Source organism: Bos indicus, chromosome 7, assembly GCF_029378745.1.
Source record: "Bos indicus isolate NIAB-ARS_2022 breed Sahiwal x Tharparkar chromosome 7, NIAB-ARS_B.indTharparkar_mat_pri_1.0, whole genome shotgun sequence".
Lineage (NCBI taxonomy): Eukaryota > Metazoa > Chordata > Mammalia > Artiodactyla > Bovidae > Bos > Bos indicus.
This window is the reverse complement of record NC_091766.1, coordinates 53,318,494-53,340,788: the sequence shown is the minus strand read 5'-3', so window position 1 is coordinate 53,340,788 and position 22,295 is coordinate 53,318,494. Positions and strand designations below refer to the sequence as shown.

At 45.9% G+C, this 22,295-nt stretch overlaps 2 protein-coding genes across 13 annotated transcripts in view; one reads left to right on the top strand and one right to left on the bottom strand.

The window, feature by feature from the left end:
* LOC109562158 (uncharacterized) overlaps positions 1–22,295 on the bottom strand; it is a 446,088-nt gene that overhangs the window by 146,493 nt on the left and 277,300 nt on the right. For 5 of the 6 annotated variants that reach the window (XM_070792108.1, XM_070792111.1, XM_070792106.1 and 2 more), the window contains 2 exons: positions 14,111–14,170; positions 3,131–3,218 (listed from right to left, as the gene is read on the bottom strand). In XM_070792108.1, coding sequence (XP_070648209.1) covers positions 3,133–3,218; positions 14,111–14,170 — 146 coding nt within the window. In that variant the 3' untranslated portion in view covers positions 3,131–3,132. Of the gene's footprint in view, positions 1–3,130; positions 3,219–14,110; positions 14,171–22,295 lie in introns of those variants that run through there. The other variant, XM_070792115.1, reaches the window with a different exon arrangement.
* FGF1 (fibroblast growth factor 1) overlaps positions 1–22,295 on the top strand; it is a 107,030-nt gene that overhangs the window by 78,932 nt on the left and 5,803 nt on the right. For 6 of the 7 annotated variants that reach the window (XM_019965155.2, XM_019965156.2, XM_019965152.2 and 3 more), the window contains 2 exons: positions 4,321–4,523; positions 17,904–18,007. In XM_019965155.2, the coding sequence (XP_019820714.1) occupies positions 4,355–4,523; positions 17,904–18,007 (273 nt within the window). In that variant the 5' untranslated portion in view covers positions 4,321–4,354. The remainder of the gene's footprint in view (positions 1–4,320; positions 4,524–17,903; positions 18,008–22,295) is intronic. The other variant, XM_019965157.2, reaches the window with a different exon arrangement.

Here is a 22,295-nt window from a genome sequence, read left to right as displayed (position 1 = left end):
GTTTGGAAACTTCTCTCTTTTTTAAGACTCCCTTCCCGGGATGGAGCTCCATCACTACCTCTTTTGTCTCTCTTTTTGTCTTTTATATTTTTTCCTACCTCCTTTCGAAGATAATGGGCTGCTTTTCTGGGTGCCTGATGTCCTCTGCTGGCATTCAGAAGTTGTTTTGTGGAATTTACTCAACATTCAAATGTTCTTTTGATGAATTTGTGGGGGAGAAAGTGGTCTCCCCATCCTATTCCTCCACCATCTTAGGGCCGCCTCTCTGAAAAAATTACTTTAAATTAAGCATTCAGTTGCAGCTGACCTAGAACACATTAGGCTTCGACCAGTTCAACATAACCACTTACCCCTCTCTCCTACAGGTCAGGTCACACTTGTAAACTTTCTAAGTAGTGTTATGAATACTATGCTCATTTAACCCTTCAGACAGCTGAAGGGTTAAATCTGAGGTAGGCAGCAGGGTGGGGATTATTAGAGGAAACATCTTGGAAGAAGTTAATGACTCGCCCAGGCTCCCAGAGACAATTTGAGCTCCCAGAGACAACTGTAGAGCTGTACAGTGTTCCTTACTCTCTCACACTGAAAAGTGACTACTGTATTCCTGGGTAAGAGCATATACTTAACATCCTATTCATGTGTCAGAGCTCAGGTTCTCTTCCAGAGGCTACAGCTAACAAAATATGTCAAACTTAATATGAATGTTCCAATAGGCTTGGTGTTCTCCTCACTTTGGTTGTCACTGGGAAGTCAATAAAATCTCCCCAGGGCCCCAAATCCCAGAGGGCTGGGCCAAGCACATGACAAAAGACCACTGGGCTTGGTCTTTTCTATCTCCCAACATACCCAGAGATAACTCCCTTCCCTGACAGCCAACAAAAAGATTACAGTAACCAGGAGCAGGGCTTATAAATTTCCATTATGCTCTATGCCTGATTTCACATAGTTAATGGATTCATTTATTAGAGCAATTTGTGAAAATCCCCAAGGGTCTGGTAAGGCTGCTGCCTAATGGTTTTATCACATCATATACTTTCTTCATGCCTGTCCCTTTAACACTTACTGGATTGGCAAGGAACTTTGGACCAACCACTACTAAAAATACAAGTAAACTGTAAACAAAACAAAAAGAGGAGGGGCATTTTGTGCCTCTGGAGTTTCATTTTTGAAAAAATATTTCGTTTTTGTATGTTTTACAGCTGATTCATAAATGCCACTGTCACAGTCTACCAAATTCACATTGAACTCAAGGCTTATTTTCAGGCATCAGCATATCACCTTCAGATTTTAGGTATGGATTTGAACTGAAGGGTGATGGGAACAATCTTAAGTCAATGCAGCCACACTGTCACTGCACCTCTTACTGGGTGGAGCAGGCACAGAGCAGAGGCGGGGGCTTGTATAACCCCAGGCCGCAATGCAAACCAGAGGGAAGGGGTGCCTGGCCTCTGGCAGAGGTCCTATCTGGAGAGAGTTGCAGTGATAAAGCCCAGGCTTCATGGCTTAACACACACATGAATGTGAGAGGATAAGTAGAAATCTTGGCCAGAACTGATGCCTCCAACCTTGGCCAGACTTTTGGTGCATATGTTCCCTTCATCCCAATGGGATGGAAGCAACAATGTAAATGAGTAGAGCCAAATTCATATGCAACACTTAGAAACCAACTTAATGGAGACTCCTAATGGGTGCCAGATCTAGAACGGAGACCATCCTCACCACAGCAACTGCTGCATGACCAGGGCTCATGGGGACCTCCCTTTGAGAAAATCCAGGGACAACAAGAAACAAAATTCTGTCTGTCTAAGATGGAGAATACAAATGAGTATAGTGAAATGGCCACCACTAGTATATAGTTATTGTCTCCTGTACCTAATTAAGTACTAGGTGCTTGAAAAGAAGACTAATAGAACAAAAAGTATGGATTATCTCTTAGCTATAATTTAAGGAACAAGGATCTGGTCAGTGTTGTATGCTGATGACAGGTAATGGGTGAAAATGCCCATGTTTGGAAACACTGAATTGCTTTACATCAGAGGGGATTCCAGAATTGTGTGGAATGGGGAAGAGGAGGAAGAGGGACATTGAGAGGTTGGGAAGAAACAGGGATGAGTACAGAGACAGAGGTGGGCACAGACACTCGGAGCCTTGTGGATCGAGAGGGTTTTGGAAAAGAGAGTGAGGTTTTGGGAAGAGAATGCAAAGAGCTGTGCAAGGTGAACTCTGCCATCCGCCCTGTGGAACTGATGTATATGAAATTAATTTTCCATCTGTTATGGTACTATGTGAAAAGGACCAGACAAAGTTTTGCCTTATGTGAAGGAGACATTTGGAGGTGGTCTGACTTTAAAGATAGTTTACATGGTGTATGCAAAACTCTGAGGATCCTTGGAGGGACTTCAAACCATAGCCCGTGTGGCTGCAGATTGGAAGAGATGTACCAGACACATTAAAATGCCCGGAGCAGAGGAACACATGGAGGCTTCTAACATGAACTCTAATTCCAAAGTCACCAGGACAAATCACCCAAATTGCTGTCTTGATTTCTGTTGGAATTACCTTCTATGCAAGCAGCTCCCTGAAGCCACTCCAGGGATGGCCGGATGGCTGGAAGGGGAGTGTGAGGAATGTAGGAGACTGGCTGGCCTTCTGTTAAGTTCACAGGGCTCCTAACGCCTGGTGACATGGGTTCTCCAGGGAATGATAACATGCATGGGGGCAAAAGTGGAGGCTGTTGGTGGGGACAGCCAATACCTGGGTTACAGATGAGTAACAATGAATGATCAGGTCATGGGGGCAGAGGTAGGTGCCAGGCTATGAGTAAAACCCCCCCTTCTGCTAATAATACTGTGCTATCACTGAAGTCACTTAATACTGTCATGGTAATGAAGGGCAGGCTGGGGCTTTCTTTCAACAGACCCCTTTAGAGGCTCACTTACTAGCTGTTGAGACAGGCCATGAGCAGCTATAAGCTTTGGTTTCACTTTATAAAAAGATTGAGGATAATATCAGTGTCTGCCTCAATGACATAAGTTAACTCCTAGCCTATAATATGTTAATGATGATGCTGATGATCACTAGTATTGTAAAGCCACTTGATAATCAATGTGTACAATTGGCATCTACTCACTCTTATAAGATGAAATTCCCATGGTGGTCTTCTGGTCTCTTCTTCACCTTTCTTGTGCAGTCCTTGTAGTGAGCACCGATCCAGTCTTCTACATGGTGGAGCAAGTAGATATTTTAAAATACTGAAGTTTATCGGCCTTGCTTTTTAGTTCGTAGAGAGCCACAGATGCGTTTGTACACTGGTAATACGAACTTGTGTAGAGTGCGTCCACTAATCTATTTGTACACTGATAATATAAATTTGTGTACAGTGGGTCCACTAATGCATTTATACATATGTGCGTTTCTGATAATATAATTTGTGTACAGTGGGTATGCATAGCATTAGAGGGTCATAGAAGGTCATACAATGGTTTCTGTGTCATAAGACTTCTCATTAGGAAGTAATTAGGGTGAAGGTAGTCTTTGTACCAGGGATAGACTACTGTCTTCCCTGTGTGATCTGAGGATGTACAGGAAGCTGTGGACGCAGGCAACAGCCAGCAGAACCTTCAAAATACTCCACCCCATAAAATTTCCTTTGGCACAGTGATGGCCCTTTAAAAACCCCACCTAACACCTCCACGTGCCTACTTCTCCACTTCTGGTTCCGTTCCCACCAGCAAACCCATAATTTTCCTTTACACATTAACTGTTGGCTAGCTCGGAAACACTCCACTCCACCCCACCCCACCCCACCCCTTCCCCCACGGGTCTCGCGTGCCCAGGCTCCCTGGGCTATCTCTGTACACAGGCCTCAGCACCTGGGCAAAACAGTGGGAGGTGGAGGGCACAACCTCGGTGCCGGCCTCTTGGCTTTTGTGGGTTTCAGCCAGACCCTGAGTGTTATTTTAGTGCAACTTCAGTGTTTAATTTGAGGATGTGTGTGGATCAGAAGGAGGGACCAAAACATTATTTTTTTTTCCATCCGCCAAAATGATCAAATTTGATATTCCAAAAAACGCACAGCCTGGTCCAAAGCTGTGTCCAGTTGGTAAGTGGGAAATGACTGAAAATCCCTCCCCTGCTGGGGACCATCCCTCCTTAACCACTGGCCACTGCGCAGGCCCGTTTACTGTGGGCAGCACCTGGGCAGTCTGTGGTTTCCGCCCACCCAGGAGCCGGTGCCCTGAGGCTCTCCTTGCCTTCTTGAAAGTGCACACAGCACCTTCGCTGGAAGAACATCCTACAGTGTTGTTTCATTTCTTACAGCCTTGAAACAGCCACAACCAGCAGCTGCTGAGCCATGGCTGAAGGAGAAACCACGACCTTCACGGCCCTGACTGAGAAGTTTAACCTGCCTCTAGGCAATTACAAGAAGCCCAAGCTCCTCTACTGCAGCAACGGGGGCTACTTCCTGAGAATCCTCCCAGATGGCACAGTGGATGGGACGAAGGACAGGAGCGACCAGCACAGTAAGCACCCATCTCACATTTCTGGTATCTTCCTTACTCAGGGACAGGAGAAGGGAGAATAGGGAGAATAGCTAAGGGCTGTACCCCCTTCTCCAAGGTTCTCTTCAGACATGACACACTCAGACGCAGAGGTAACAAGGTACAGAGGGTCTGGGTGTGGAGAAGGGGGAGTTGTGAGGGCAACAGCCTGCCTAAAGGAGTCTGATTTCAAGAGTTTAAGAGGACTTCTCTGTTGACCTAACATATCTGCTGTGAGATCAGACAGGCTGCCAATGTTCAACTGTTCCAGATTCCTGTAAGCAGCGAGAGGCCTGGTCCCCAAGGCCAGTCAGGGCCCTTCTCACTCCATGACGGGAAGGGCCACACGGGGCAGGGGCAATAAACTCCCAACAGACAAGGGCTCAATTTCAAGTTAACCGATTCTCCAGGTTGTATTTCCACTGGGCTTGATTTGTGAAATCCTAGTTCACAATCGTAGTCTTACACATCATTAATTATGCTGCTCTTGCTCTGCGTATCATGCAGACGTGGCTGCGGTAACTGCGAGGGGTAAAGTCATTCTCCAGACCTTATAGAAACAGGAGAGTAGGAGCGATTTGAGCCAAAGGCTGACTATCTCTTCTGGGCTTTCCTGCCAGCGCTGCTCTCAGATGGTGTTGATAAATGGCGGTATGACTTTGGAGAAAAGACTCTCCTTGACTATCTAAGAACAAAAATCTCTCCCTTCTGCTTTAGTATTTCTGGCAGTGGTGTGTATGTTTGATATGAGGTGTCTGGGTTCTACTGTGATGTCACTGGGGATTCCCTGAGCCCCACCAAATCATTAGATGTTGGAGTGGAGCCAAAAGTCAGATCTGGTCCCTGTTCAGAGGGTCTGAGGGGTCAAATGTGTCATGAACCAAGGGAAGGAAAGTATGGATGAAATCAGAAGACACAGAATAGCACAGGTAGAATTTAAGGTTGTGCAGGATGGCTTTAAAATGAGATATGGAACACTGCTTTGATGTGATGGTAGTCTTTATTATTGATTTGATTTACACCAAAGGTTAAGGCTGCCCAGGTGGTACTTGCGGTAAAGAACTCACCTGAAAATGCAGGAGACTCAAGAGACGTGGGTTTGATCCCTGGCTTGGAAAGATCCCCTGGAGGAGGGCATGGCAACCCCTCTAGTATTCTTGCCTGGAAAATCCCATGGACAGAGGAGCCTGGCAGGCTATGGCCCATAGGGTCGCAAAGAGCTGGACACAACTGCGGCAACTTAGCATGTCTGCACACACACCAAAGGTTGCAGGCGCTAAGCACAAACGGTCACCCCAGTGGTGCTCACTCTCCATCCACAGAAGCACAGATGATGGGGGCGGGAGCTAGCATTTACCAACCAGGTGGCACTGTCCCTTCCCTCTCACCCACCAAGCAGACCCTTGCAATGAGAAGCAGGAAGTTTGGGGCTGACTGCTGCAGGGTCAGCTTAGTTTTAATGGCTTGTCTTCAGATGGACTTCTGAATGCCTATAATTGATGAAAAATACATGCCAGAGTATAGCAAAAAAAAGACTACTGAGTATGTCAAACATATACACGAGCAATGTTCACTGCAAATAAATGGACTTAGACTTCAATCTGTTGTGTTGTATCAGGCAAGCTACACATTTTGTGTGATCTGCCTCATATAACACAAACGGAACAAGCTGTCATTTCTAGAAGGTTTTAAACATTTCTATTAAGTCTTATCGTTGGAGAAGGAAATGGCAACCCACTCCAGTGCTCTTGCCTGAATCCCAGGGACGGGGGAGCCTTGTGGGCTGCTGTCTATGGGGTTGCATAGAGTCGGACACGACTGAGGCGACTTAGCAGCAGCAGCAGCAGTCAGTCTTATCAGTTTTTTGAATCAACGAGAATGTTCTCTGGTCTTCCGCATCCCAGAGGAAAAGACAACCTTAGTGATGTGTTCTATGGGGTTAAGCTGGCTCTTCTGTGAAACCTTAAATTCTGGGGTCACAGGAGGCTACAATTACAATTCCAAGTACTAGAATTTCTGTACAAAGGGCATGTGACTTCACTGTTAACATTATAGTCTGCACTCTGGGTACAGAATGTGGGACAACTTCTGCATAGTGCTGCAAATTCAGCTGCCTGCCCTGAGATGTCAGAAGCCCTGGAGGGCAGCATACAGTAGCACAGGAGCGTGTGTGAGGAGGTCGACACAAGAGTGATGGTGGATTAATTACTTCCCAAGTGAACTCAGGCTAGTTATGTAACTGTTCCGGCCTTACTTTTCTCAACTGTAAAAGAAGAGCAATATTACTTGCCTCCCAAGTTTCTTGGGCGGATTACGTGAGACAATGTAGTGAGAATTCTCGGCACAGTCTCTTGCCCGAGAGTAACAGTTCCCCATAGGTCGGTTCATGCTGCCACTGTCGTCCCCACTGTCGCCATCACTACCACCGCCAACATTTCCAGGCACTCAGCACAGCACATGGACACTGTGTAGCACTTAAGGGCCCTCCCTAGGCCCTTCTCTTCAGGAACACTGCCCCCCAGGAAGCCGAGGGTTCGGATTCAGGTTTGGATTCAAGGCCTCTCTGGCAACATTCAGAGTTGCTGTGTTGGCCTATTTACTTAGTCTACAACTAAGAACAAGGGCCAAGGAGGACAGAAAGCAAAGCAGGCTGAGTAGGCCAAAATCCATGCCCTACCTGTCAGTGCCAGGACACCCAGGTAATCCATGTACCCCCTGCAGTCAGGAGGCCTAGATTTAGAGTCAGAAACCTTGAGGTCATATTCCTGTGCTGCCGCTTTCTAACTGGATCAGCACCCGACCATTATCATTCTCTCCATTTGGCATAAAGTGCTCTGCAAAAGGAGGTAAGTCTCCCAGCCCCCAGACCCTTCCCACCATCTTCTCCTCTACAAAAATGTGAAACTCTCCAGTGTTCCCAGTTATCTCAACTAGTGGGGAAATACTGAGGCTCAGTTTCCTCACCTGTGCAATGGGAAAAGCAACACTGCCTTGTGTGTCTGACAAAGCTGAAAACTCATGAGACCCTGTAGCCAAAAGGACTGACTCCTTGCCATGGATGCACCCACTAAATGTGGCTCTGTCGCCCTCTTCTGCCCAGTGGTGGTACTGCCACAATCTTTCTGAATTTTAAGGTTCTTCAGAAACAATTAACCTGGGCAAGCACGGAGTGGATGATCCCTGGGTGGTTAGCACAGTGGTTTGTCTTCCTTGATCATTAGTTTGAGCATGACTAGAGAGCATGAAGATATGTGGATAACCACACTCTAAAACTTCCTCCAGGGAGAGTATTTCTAAAAGCCAATCAAATATTTAAATAAATCTACATAAACCATGCAAAATGGAACTATACGCCTTCCAGTACTATAAAGCAAAACAAACAAACAAACAAACAAACAAAAAAAAACAGCTTTCCTTTCACAGCTTCTCTTTGTCCCCAACCAGTTGATCTACCCTGGACAAAACTGAGAAGTCTGCAAAATGTATTCCCTTCCTACCTCCAGGAGAGTAAGTTTCCCAGAACCTAACGCAAGGTCTTTCTTGGAGTGGGATAAACCCAGGATGGATGGATGTGCATGGACCACTGTCCGGTAGACCTGAGTCAGAGGTCTCCACAGGTGGGAATTCCTGGCCTACAGAGAAGATGTTTTTGGTTTATCCCTTTACAATGGCTCAAATCACAGCTGTAGGCAGTTAGCAATGCAGACTATGGACATCTGTTACTTTGCCACACTAGGAAGGCCAGGCAGGACCAGAGAGGACTGCAAGAAGGGGCGCTGGGGGCAGATTGTGAGATTTTTGTTGACTCCTAGGGTGTGGCTTGGGGGGCTGCTAAGTGGCCGCATCACCAGGAGAGGGAAGCTCCTGGAGGAGGAACAGGGGCAGGGAATGAGGACCAGCTCCACCTCAGACATGTACTGTTTGAGGAGCGCCTTGTGTATCGAGGCAGCCCTCCTCGGGGTCATACTGCACATTTCCTTGTGCAATTATCTAATGGTCTCCTGCCTCACTGGGCTCCCTGATGATGGGACTTCGTCTCTTTCAGCTCAACACTGCAATCTGTGTGTCAAGCACATGGCTGGGCAGTCAGGATCATGGCCAATAAATATTAATTTGATGAGTGAATGAACTGTGTTGGAAGCAAATAAATTCAAATTCAATAATATATTCCATAAATATCTATCAAGCACCTAATATATGCCATGCATTGCACTAGACTATTTAATATCCTCTTAGCCACGGTCCTGATGAGGTTATTAATTATCATTCATAATGAACTGCCCTGTGAACTAACTCTGTGAACACTGCGCTCTGGCAACAGCCAGTAATTGGGAAACTTGGCACCGACCCACAGCTGCATCTTCCAAAACTAAGGCTCTCTTATAGCACACTCGGAGAAGGCAATGGCACCCCACTCCAGTACTCTTGTCTGGAAAATCCCATGGATGGGGGAGCCTGGTGGGCTGCCGTCTATGGGGTCGCACAGAGTCAGACACGACTGAAGCGACTTAGCAGCAGCAGCAGCTTATAGTACACTTCCACCCCTGACACCAACACCACAGCCGTGGTTTCACACCACACACTAATTAAATGAACATACTGGATTCACACAGCCCATCTTCGGGCCCAGTAGATGCAGGACCCATCACTGCGGTTTACTGGCTCCCTGTCAGCTTCCCTGTCGGGAAGTTACTTTTCCTCCACATGCCTCAGTTTAAAAACAAGGATGGCAACAGTACCCAGCCTCATAGGAAAGTTGGAATTTTAAGTATGACAGTTTGTGAATGTCTTTAACAGCCTGCCAGGCACATGATAAGTGCCTGGAACATGGTGTTTATCAGCAGCAGCATCCTGAGGCTTGCTGGGCCTTCCTCGTCTCACCATCTGATCTTTGGAGTGTGCTGAGTTAAACCAATGCTACACCAGCTCCCTGCATCTCAGCATCTCAGGACTGTCCGGGCTTGGAGCTCTTGAGGCCTGGCATGTGGTTACCTTGTACCCAGGCACCAGCAGCTCTGCAAGCCCTGCCCTGTCTCGCCTCTCTGCACAGCAAGCTGTCTTGGGCAAAGCAAGAAGGAGCTCCGTGCCTGACTCCGCTCCTTTTGAGGGAGTTCACTCTCTGTCTAAGGGGGCCATAACCTATTTCTGGAGCAGTAACTGGAGGATAGGAAAAAGCTCACAAGCATCCCAAACCTGCAGCCCCCTCCCGTGGCACGCACCCCTCACCTCCCCAAGCACGTACGAGGCTTCATGGGGAGCAGGATTACCGGCACCACTCACCACACAAATGGAAATGTTCCTGAGCAAAGTGTGTGCCAATCAAATATTTATAAATCAAACCACATCCTAAAGGCACTAGAGGAGTTCACTGGTCCCCAGAACCCTGCTTTGCAGCCCTTTAGAAAGGGTTCCTTCCCTTTAGTGAATCCCTCCTGCCCGCAGTTCTGGGGGCGATCCAGATTCCCCATCCTGCTGTGGCTCACCACCTGACGGCGAACCCACTGTGCTCCCCACTGCATTGGTGTGCTCTTCAAGTGACCACAGTGGGCAGAGCCAGGCATCAGAGAGAGTGACTGGTCTTCAGACAGGCACACTCTCCCTGGTGGCACGCCCTGCCGAAGGCCTCCTACCCTCTCCTCCCTACCAGCTCTTTATCTGCTTACACAAGAGGGATTTTTCCAGATAGACTATTTTTTTGTTTAAATATCACACAGTCCATGGACTGTATCAAAATTTTCCAGGCACCTTTTTCAGACCCTAGAGGAGAAGCAAACACCTTTACACATTCTAAGAAAAGTCTTTTTCATACACACACACACACACACACACACACACACACACACACACACGTATCCAAACCACTGTAACTTTTTTCCCCCACAAACTCCATTTTATTTCTTCTCCGTCTTTCTCTAATGTTTTACGGTGCCCGGCTTGTGGCTACATTTTAAGTATAAATGCCACTGACATAAAACAACCTCACCAAGTTCTGAATGAGGCTGACCTCATTTTGGGTAAACAAGGCAAAGGACGGGAAGTCTCCAACCCAGAATAAACCAGGCACGTAATCTCTCTGGGCCTCTATCTGGAGAGCAGAGGTGGAAAGCAGGCTTAAAGGCCATGGAGGAATGTGCTGCAGAAGCAGGACCTCCCTCCGCAGCATTCATCCTGCTGAACGCAGCAGCTGTAGTCTTACCTTTCAAAATTCCTAGGGAAGGACAGGAAGAGAATAGCATGGTGCCCCAAAGCTCATGTCTCTTGGCACTGGCAGGTTCTAACTCCTGTTCCTTCTTTCTATCCTTGGAATGTAAGGGATCATGTGTCTTACTGACTAAACTACTATAAAGAGCTAACGGAAGGCTCTGAGGCACAGAAGAGAAAACCAGAGATACCAGCTTATAATTCCTCAGGAAAAGAAGGAAGATCTCTAGACAGGGACCAGCATACCCACTCAGATTCCTGGCATCCCCCTTTCCTGCTGCTGCTGCTGCTAAGTCGCTTCAGTCGTGTCCAACTCTGTGCGACCCCATAGATGGCAGCCCACCAGGCTCCTCTGTCCCTGGATTCTCCAGGCAAGAACACTGGAGTGGGTTGCCATTTCCTTCTCCAATGCTGACTGACTCTTCGTGACCCCATTGCCTTCTCCTCCCCCTTACCTAGGTTCCCCTAAGCAAAGACCCCTGAAGGGTCCAAAGGATGAGACAGGAGCATGGGTTGCAAAGGTCATCCTGTATATTTCAGTTATTTGACATTTACTTTTGATAAATTGGCCATTCCCAAACCAGCACACCTTAATGCATTCCTGGGCAAGGAGCGGGACTGGATTCTACCGGGGACACTATGGTTACTAGTCCATCAGGCGAGTGCTTCCAGTCGTTCTGTAGCACATTTTTAAAGTGCTTTGTAAGTTTCAATTTTTCTAAGAAACTTGTAACCATCACTAGAGTACCTTTTTTAAAAATTGCTTTTCATTTCTTCTGCTAAGTCAAAAGTCACTGTCCATATTTCAGAGATGGGGAACAGTAACTCCCCAGAGGGCTGAGTGATTTGCCTTGTTTTTCAAAAAGTACTTGCCCCTTCATCCTTGGGATGCTACAGAGCCACTGACCACCCAGCTCATAGAGAGCAAGTCCTAAATTCCCCATATGGGAGAGAGGAGGCGCTCCCTCCACCCCTGTGTCCTGGGTGCTAACCTGCTGGAAGGTGCTGGAAGAAGACACTGAACAGAGCAGGTGTGACCTGAGTGGCCCTTCACCAGCTTTCCTGGTTCCCTGTCTGCCCTTAAATTGTTGTTCAGTCACTAAGTTGTGACCCCACAGACTGCAGCACATCAGGCTTCCGTGTCCTTCACCATCTCCCGGACTTTGCTCAAACTCATGTCCATTGAGTTGGTGATGCCATCCAACCATCTCATCCTCTGCTGCCCCCCTCTCCTCCTGCCCTCAATCAGGGTCTTTTCCAGTGGGTCGGAAAGGTGTGTCTGCCCTCAAGATGACACATCTTTTGCAGATCCCTGCATTCAGGTCTAGATGGTCCCCGAGGTCAAGTCTGTGTTGGGTCACAGAGCACCAGCAGCAAGAAACTGAGTGTCTGCCCACCAACTACAAACCAGGCTTTTCACATCAACTACCCAGCCTCACCCAGAACACTACAAAACCATCGGCAGCCCCATTACCCGAAGTTAACCACTGTTACCAACTTGCTGGCTGTTCTTGCCTCAGTATTGTCTTTTGAAAGGAACGAAGAGTTAGGATGAAAGGCAATTTCCCTCCACTCCCCTCCCCAGTCTCAGTCATTTTCATCCTCCCCAGAGCAGCCACTGCTATGAATTTGGACTGAATCAAGTGCACATTTTTATCTTTTACTCCCTATCTATTCATAAGCTATGTGCATTGGTTTGTTTTGTTTACAAAATTTTCATCAAGGATTTACCATAAATACTCTTTTGCAGTTTGCTTTTTTCCCGCACTGTACATTATTTTCTGCTTTTGAGAGAGAAAACAATTATAGAGAGAGGGAAAAAAGAGGGTTTTGGTTGTTGCACTTTTGTTTGCTTTTAGCTCGAAAACAAGTGGAGTTTTTGCTATTGTACTGCTTGATTACTCTGGGTCATCTGACCCTCAATAGGTGTAAGCCCCTGAAGGCGGAGACCTTGCCCACACTGAGCGGAGCACCCAGCAAGTAATGCCCGGAACATGCATACATGCTGACTCGTGGCTTCCCCTGAGGCCCCTGCTCCCTCCAAGAGGGAAAGGCTGCTGCTTCCGCCAAGGCTGTTGGCCAGTCCCTCCCTCTCTTTGTAAGCCCCCCTCTCCCACTTGCTCTCCTTCCCTCCCACCCCTCAGCAGCAGCTGCAGGAGGATGTAGGTTTGGAAAACTGGAATGAAGTCACACTAGGCAGTTGGACACCTAGTCAGCTACGCGAGCAACGCGCTGGGTGTTACTCCTTCCTGCCAGCTCTGCTTGTAGAAGGATATATGTTTAAGCAACTTAGCCAGAAAGAAATCCAGTGAAAATGAGCTATGAAACTTGGACATCCTGGAGAAATAATATTTACAGAGGAAACTCTTGAGACAAACTCTCACCAGTGCAACAACTTGGTGCTGGGGCTCAGGGCCGAGGTCTGAGTCGTGCGCCAGGCAGCTCTGTCTCATGTTTACCTCCGTGGGGCGTTAACATGGCCAAGACGGGGCTCCTCAGACGGCAAAGTCAACTCTGCCTACCCCCACAGCGAGACAAACGGGCAGTATTTAAGGCGCAGAACAGGAATGGACTAGAAAATAAAAAGCTACAGAAAATGTCTTCCTAGGTGATCACGATGTGCTGGTGTAGGTTCGTCATTTATAACAACTGTACCTCGCTGGTGGGCGGTGACAATAATGGGGAGACTGTGCCATGCAGGGGAGGGGCACATGGTAAATTTCATACTTTCCCCATATTTTTGCTGTGAACCTAAAACTGCTCTACAAAAGGAAGTCTGTTAAAAAAACATTTTTCTTGATTACCCAAAAGGACTTGCCCTTTAGGGGTTTCTGTTGTAGCTATAATGTGACTGACTTATAATAATGTGACCTACTTATATAGGTGTGCGTGCTAAGTCACTTCAGTCGTGTTTGACTCTTTGTGATCCCATGGACTGTAGCCTGCCAGGCTCCTCTGTCCATGGGATTTTCCAGGCAAGGATACTGGAGTGGGTAGCCATTTCCTTCTCCAAGGGATCTTTCCCACCCAGGGATCAAACCCAAGTCTCCCACATTGAAGGCAGATTCTTTACCATCTGAGCCAAAAGTCCCAGGTAGCTAACATCATCATGGCTACAAAACGGGGTTCTGGATGGCCATCCGACATCTTGTGCAAGTCAGACCTTGAACATAAGGGGGACCAAGGAGGGAAGTGAATATGGCTTGATTTGGACCAATCTTTCTGGTAACTGTTCAAGGTATTGTATGAAATAGAGGAAAAAGCAGGATATTTAAAATAGTTAGGCCTGGATTCTGGCCATGGTTTTGTCTATGATTCTAAGTACAATGTCTGGTAAAGGTGCTCTTACCAAGCTTCAGTTTCCTCACCTGTAGGACACAGCCAGTGCCACCTTCCTCCAGGGATGCTGTGAGAAGTGATGATGTCACCTAAACACAATCAAAATGATAGCAATTTTACTGGACACTTCTAGGTGTCAGATCACTAAACCTCACAACTCTATGGAGCAGACACTATCATTACAGATAAGGAAACAGAGGTAAATACCATACCCAATCAGTACACAGCTAATACACAGCCAAGCCAGAATTTAAATTCATGCAGTTTGCTTCTTGAGTCCAAACTCTTCAGTTTTACACTATTTATACCAAGATAGAAACTAGCAAGATGCCTGGCACATTGTAGATGATCAGTAAACAAGTATTCCCTTCCTTTGGTCTCTCTGGAGAAGGCGATGGCACCCCACTCCAGTACTCTTGCCTGGAAAATCCCATGGGCGGAGGAGCCTGGTAGGCTGCAGTCCATGGGATCGCTAAGAGTCAGACATGACTGAGCGACTTCACTTTCCCTTTTCACTTTCATGCATCGGAGAAGGAAATGGCAACCCACTCCAGTGCTCTTGCCTGGAGAATCCCAGGGACGGGGGAGCCTGGTGGGCTGCCGTCTATGGGGTCGCACAGAGTCGGACACGACTGATGTGACTTAGCAGCAGTAGCAGTTTGGTCTCTCTTAAATATACAGGATTATGCCGAGAAACTGATAGAAAACACATGTGAAATTCTCTGCAAATCAGAGGTCAATGAAAATACTGAGCATTGAAAAAAATTTTTTATTGAGATACATTCACATACCTTACAATTCACCCATTTAAAGTATGCCATTCAGTGGTTTTCTTAGAGATTTGTGCAACCATCTCTACAGTCAGCCTTCATCACCCTAAAAGAAACCCTATACCTCTTAACCATAGTTTCCCCTTCTCTCTCCAACCCCTTCCTCAGCCCCTGGCTACCACTAATCTACTTCCTGTCTCTATGGGTTTTGCCTATTCTGGACATTTATTTGAAATGGAATCAAACAATGTGTGGTCCTTTGTGAGTAAGCTTCTTCACTTAACATGCTTTCAAGGTTCAACCATGTTGTAGCACGCACCAGTACTTTATTCCTTTTTATGGTTAAATAATATTCTGTTGTATATAGCACGATTACTAAATTTATTTACACGCTTTTGAGACTGCTAGTGCTGGAAAAAACCTCTAGAAATTGAATCTAAATCATTCCAATTTTACTAACAAGGAGACTGTGGCCTGAAAGTTAAACAACCCAGCCAAGGTCCTGCTCATAAGTGGCAAAGCCCAGCCTTGAACCTTACAACTCACAACTCAGTCGCATCTTACTTCACTCCACAAAGCACTATTGGAAACACAATTCAAAATGTACAGCTTACTAATGATGGGCCAACAGAATCATCTCTGCAAAGATTAGCCTAACATTGTCCACTCAACAAATACACACTGGCTCTCCCCAGGGTGTAGAGCACTCTGGGAGGCACTGGAGACTGAAGGGGAAAGAGGACAGATAAAATTCCTGCCCTTTCTTCCAAGTGTACACTCCCCTGGGGAGGCAGAAATAAATGAGTGAAGCCCTAAACAACAAAAATAAGTGCACACTAAGTGCCATGAAGGAAACAAACCAGGAAGGAGGAAGACAAAGATGCAGGGACTAGGGTGCCAGGGCTCCTGCGGTGGGAGTGAAAGGACTTGCTGTGCAGAGTGTGGTGGGGTACTTGTGGGGGGAAGGCCTCTCTGAGGAAAGGCTTTGGGGCTGAGGCCAGGAGGAAAAGGACCATCTTTGTGACTATTAGGAGAGAGGAAATACCAGACAGAGGGAGAGCCTGTGCAAAGATCCTGTGGCAGAAAAGAGACTGGTGTGGGAAAGGAGTGGCGTGGCTGGAGCAGTGACTCAGTGAGCGAGTTGTGGGACCCGAGGTTGGAGAGAGGAGGCCTCTGGCCTGTGCTCTCATAACTGCCTCTCAGAGCTAAGCAGTCAGGAGGCCTGGTGGCAAAGGAGATTGTGCTTTCTCACTTTCTTCTTATGAGTTAAATAAACTGCTCACCAGAGGAAGTGAGTGGAGGTCCTGAGTCTCTGCAGCAAAGACTTTCAAGGACAAGAGAACTGAGTCTTCAATAAGGGTGATGTAACTACGTATCACCCTTGGGATGAATCAGAAGATAAGGAAAGAGAGGGAAATGAGAAGATACAGACATACTAATAAGGAAGTGGTAAAATGATTACCGCACATCCACGTAAGAGGACACAATTCAATTGGCAAAGATGGAGGGTAACTCCTTCACTGCTTCGGTGGAAAGATTTCCAGTCAGTTTTAACTGAAAAACACAGGTACAGGACTGTAGGGTATCTCACCATTTGTGTAGGAAAAAAACAAAAAGACAGGAGGGATAAAGTCTATTTCTCATACATAAAATCTCTCTAGAAGAACACACTCAAAATATACCTAGGAGGAGTTTACTTGTTTGTCTCTGTCTACCCAGGAGAATGTATCCCAGAGGAAGGGCAAGGATCCTTGTCTGTCTTGACCCCCATCAATTGGGAGCGAGAGGTTGGAAGGGGCAGAAGGAAGACATTCACCATCTCCTCTTCTGTGTTTCCAAGTATGAAACATGGGAATACATTTCTGATTCTAAGAAATTAAATAAAAAATGAAAACAAGGAAAAGCAATGAGGGGCCTAGGGGTTCAACCTGAAGGCCTGTGCTCCTTCTAGCATCCCCTGTACCTCGGCCTCTGACAAAGCTGACTCCCAAAGAACTACTGGATGCTCAGTTGGTCCCCAGTCCAGATTGCACTCCTAATCATAACAATGGTTAGGACCAATGAAATTGTCCCGAAGTGGGCAAGGCATCATGGGAGTATCAGTCAGTGTAACTGGAGAGGGGGTAACTCGGAGCATCTCAGTCTTTACCCTTAACCTCAGTGTTTCCCAACCTTGGCACTACTGACTTTTGGGGCTGAATAATTCCTTGCTGTGAAGGGGTTCCCTGGGCACTGTGGGATGTTAAGCAGTATGCCGGGCTTCTACTTGCTGGATGAGGGTAGCACTATCCCACCCTAGCTGGGACAACCCAAAGAGTCTACATACATGGCTACCTGTCCCCTGCAGAACAAAATCATCCCCAGGTGAGAACCACTACTCCCATCCCAGGTACCTTTTTCATTCTCCCTGTCAGAGGTCAGGATTTCCCCTCTACCAGTACCCGAGTGGGGTTGCCACAGAGGCAGGGGCTTGACTGAACTTCATCGTGGGTGAGCTTCTTGAGTTTCATACGTGCCAAGCAATCTAACTTCCTGGGAACCTCTTCCATCTGGGAAAATAACACTATTAGATTTTGAAAAATAACAATCTGTCCATGAAAAGCACCCATGAAAGGAAGGCCCAGGCCATAAAAAGCACTCCTGCCAAAGCAGGTTGAGAGCTGAAGCTGAACAGCCTCAGGCTGGCCAGCTGCCGACTCTGTGGTACCCCAAGATCACTTGCTGGGATGCTGGATCCAGGGAAGTGAATGAGCTTCCTCCCCTGACCCTGCCCTGTGAAGTGCATGTGGGGTCACAAACGAGGCAGAGACGGGTGGGCGAGCCTGCCACCACCTCTCCTTCCCTCGAGAACATGACTCCCAACAGACGGCTTTCTTTGGAGGGCAAAGAAAAAGGAACTGTATTTCTATGTTTTGATTAATATGAGGCTCATCCTTGAGGGCTCTGTGAGATGAATGAGCAGAATTTTCCATGGCTAACTGTCCTGGCTGCCAGACTCTATCGGCAAAGGCTTAGTGTTTATTTACTTTTGCTCGTGTTATTTTTATTTCAGTTCAGCTGCAGCTCTGTGCGGAAAGCATAGGGGAGGTGTATATTAAGAGTACGGAGACTGGCCAGTTCTTGGCCATGGACACCGACGGGCTTTTGTACGGCTCAGTAAGTATGAGGCTGACATGCTTCCAGACTCAGCCAAGGTTTGAGGTTTCCAGAAATCTTGTTACATGGAGTGATGCAAACTATAAAGCATCAATTAGTCTCTGTTTGTTATTTTTTCCAGCAGGATTCCCACCCTCCACACTGCCTTATTTTAGGCACAAACATAAGAGTTTCTTGCGGTATTCTCTCAAAATACTCCAACATATTATCACATAGACAAAGAGAAAACATTGATTGAAATTTTAGTAACTCATCCAGTCACTTGCTCCAGAATACCCAATCCCACTTCATTCATTCGTTCATTCATTCCAAAAATGCTTCCTGAGCATGTGCCATGGGTTATATAGGTATGTCTCTTATGCTTTTTATAAAAACTGCAGAGCCCAGACTCTCGCAGTTGATACGTCATACATAAAACTTTTAAAACAGTCCTTTTATTCTGGAAGGGTCACCTAAAAGGATAAAAAGTTTAATAAGTTAATTCAACAAACAGGGGTGGGGGGCAGGGGTGGGAGTGGGGAGGGTAATGAATAGACACATCCCTGCCCTGGAGAAGCACAGTCTAAGAGCTTATTCAGTGGCTAAAATCCTGCTCCTTCCCTCTTTTACTTAAGGCTTTACACATGTCTGACTCAGTACATACTGATCTTTCTGAGAAAGGAAGGAAACAGGGGCAATTTGATTTTGTCCCTATTCATCTCTCTGGTAAACGATTTAAATTGAGAGAGCTAAAGCCAATGGTTGCACGTTTTGGAATTATTTCCGGATTTCAATAATCCCTTCTCTGTAGCCTAACAACTGAACATTAAGGCTTCACCAAACCCCCTTCTTCCCTTTTATGAAGACATCTACCAAAAGGCAGCCAGCATGGGAATTTCAGTCCCGGGCTCCCTTTAACTTAAATCAAATTGCCAAGTGACAATTCAAACTTTTTCTTGAAGCTGGAATTTCAGCTAGGGCTAGGGATTTGAACACAGTTCATCTTTTTCATGCTGCCCACTAGGGCTCAGCAGATGAGACCATCGGAGGAACAGCTGACTCCTGTAGGCTGTTTGCTTAAATACAGATTGATTTGGACAACTTGAAAGGGTTTGGAGCTAGGCCGTGACTGAAAGTGAGAGTAGATTTTTTTTTTTAAGGCAGATCTTCCAATTTGTAATGAAATCAATAGACCAATCCATCAATCAGTCTCAGACTCATAACTTAATCTCATATCTCTGCCAGTTTGGCAAGTTACTCACCTACTCTGAGCTGTATCTCAAGCAAAGACAGTGATGAACAGTTATTACCGCATACTTACATAGGTCAGGAGAGTCAGAAAGACAACACACAGAATCCATACACATGGAGCAATGACAGCTATAAGGCAACTGCTTTACAAATTCCTTACCTTCATTATCATATGTTACAGTTTTATGGCTTTTCTTTCTTTAAGTCAATCCTGATGTTTATTATAGCCTTCTCTTACTTGTATAAAACTTTGATGGAGAATACCCCTAAATCCCATTTCCTCTAGGACTGAAATACCTGCTTCTCTAACCATAGTCTTGGATGTCACTGATTCACCTGAAATATGCCCAGGGTGATCTTAATGTATCATTTTAATTTTCATCTGCCTTCATTGATGAAGCGAAGTTCTAAAATATCTCAGAGCTCTGCCCCATGCTCTTAGCCAATAGTAGGTATTTATTTATCCAGATACAAATTTTTATACGTGGAAAGTACATATTTATTTTTTTTAAAGTTTGAAAGGCTCTAAAACATTAATATATTTATCTTTGGGAATGGTGAATGGATAACTTTATAATACGTGAATGCTTTTTTGTATTTTCCAAATTTTCTATAGTGGGTATCTGTCGCCTACGTAATTGGGGGAAAGCATGACATGGGGTCGCAAAGAGTCAGACATGACTGAGTGACTAACACTTTCACCTCATTCTTTTTCATGCTAAATATAAAAAATTAACTAAAACAAGAGGCATGAATCAGCTGTTAATCCTCAGGCCCATGGCACTGCACGAAGTGCACAGTAAGTGCTGACAAATCCTGGTTGAAGCACAGATAGAGCATTTCCAATTTGGCCTCTGACTCAGCCTGTGACTCAGCAATTCTGTGTGTGTCAACTGCTCTTGTGTAATAGACACATCAGGTGGGGGACGTGGCCGTCCTCAGCTTCATCACAGCACCCAGGCCTGACACCCACGGAGGGCTGTCATAGGGTGAGTCCTCCCTGCAGGAGAGTGGATAACCCACCTGCGTCCAACACTGCCAACCTCCTCCCACCCCGATGATGTGCATCAGACAGTAATGTCTGGGTAAGTTCCTCCAGAGGCAGCAGAGTCGCCTAATCAAATATGACATCTATATCCTATCTTGTTCCAAAATGGTCTAAAGTTTCTCATCCAGCTGTCACTGCACTAGACTAGAGATGAATAAGGAGCAGAATACCTCCTATTACACTGCTGCTGTTGTTGTTGTTCAGTCACTCAGTCGTGTCCAACTCTTTGCAATACCATGGACTGCAGCATGCCGGGCTTTCCTGTCCTTCACCATCTCCCGGAGTTTGCTCAAACTCATGTCCGTTAAGTCAGTGATGCCATCCAACCATCTCGTCCTCTGTGGCCCTCTTCTCTTGCTCTCAATCTTTCCCAGCATCAAGGTATTTTCCAATGAGTAAGTTCATTGTTATGAGGTGGCCAAAGTATTGGAGCTTCAGCTTTAGCATCAGTCTTTTTAATGAATATTCAGGGTTGATTTCCTTTAGGATTGACTGGATTTCCTTATGGTTCAAGGGACTCTCAAGAATCTTCTCCAGCACTACAGTTCAAAAGCACCAATTCTTAGGCACTCAGCCTTCTCTTTATGGTCTAACTCTCACACTGCACATGACTACTGGAAAAACCATAGCTTTGACTTGACGGACCTTTGTTGGCAAGGTAATCTCTTTGGTTTTTAATATGCTGTCTAGGTTTGTTATAGCTTTTCTTCCAAGGAGCAAGTGTCTTTTAATTTCATGGCTGCAGTCACCATCTGCAGTGATTTTGGAGCCCAAGAAAATAACATCAGTCACTGCTTCCATTGTTTCTCCATCTATTTGCCATGAAGTGGTGGGACTGGATGCCATGATCTTAGTTTTTTGAATGTTGAGTTTTAAGCCAGCTTTTTTCACTCTCTTCTCTCACCTTCATCAAGAGGATCTTTAGTTCTTCTTCACTTTCTTCCATAAGTGTGGTGTCATCTGCATATCTGAGGTTACTGATATTTTTCCCAGCAATCCTGATTCCAGCTTGTGCTTCATCCAGCCCAAATTGCACATGAAGTACTTCCTTATAAGTAAAATAAGCAGGATGACAATATACAGCCTTGATGCACTCCTTTCCCAATCTGGAACCGGTCCGTTGTTCTGTGTCTGGTTCTAACTGTTGCTTCTTGACCTGCATACAGATTTCTTAGGAGGCAGGTAAGGTGGTCTGGTATTCCCCTTTCTTTAAGAATTTTCCACAGTTTGTTGTGATCCATACAGTCAAAGACTAGCATAGTCAATGAAGCAGAAGTAGATGTTTTTCTGGAATTCTCTTGCTTTTTGTATGATCCAATGGATGTTGGCAATTTGACCTCTGGTTCCTTTGCCTTTTCTAAATACAGCTTGTACATCTGGAATTTCTCGGTTCATGTACTGTTGAAGCCTGGCTTGGAGAATTTTGAGCATTACTTTGCTAGCATGTGAAATGAGTGCAACTCTGAGGTAGTTTGAGCATTCTTTGGCATTGCTCTTCTTTGAGATTGGAATGAAAACTGACCTTTTCCAGTCCTATGACCACTGCTGAGTTTTCCAAATTTGCTGACGTATTGAGTGCAGGACTTTCACAGCATCATCTTTTAGGATTTGAAACAGCTCAGCTGGAATTCCATCATCTCCACTAGCTTTGTTCATAGTGATGCTTCCTAAGGCCCACTTGACTTCACACTCGAAAATGTCTGGCTCTAGGTGAGTGATCACACCATCGTGGTTATCTGGGTCATGAAAATCTTTTTTGTGTAGTTCTTCTGTGTATTCTTGCCACCTCTTCTTAATATCTTTTGCTTCTGTTAGGTCCATACCATTTTTGTCCTTTATTGTACCCATCTTTGCATGAAATGTTCCCTTGGTATTTCTAATTTTCTTGAAGAGATCTCTAGTCTTCCCCATTCTATTGTTTTCCTCTATTTCTTTGCATTGATCACTTAGATAGGCTTTCTTATCTCTCTTTGCTATTCTTTGGAACTCTGCATTCAGATGGGTATATCT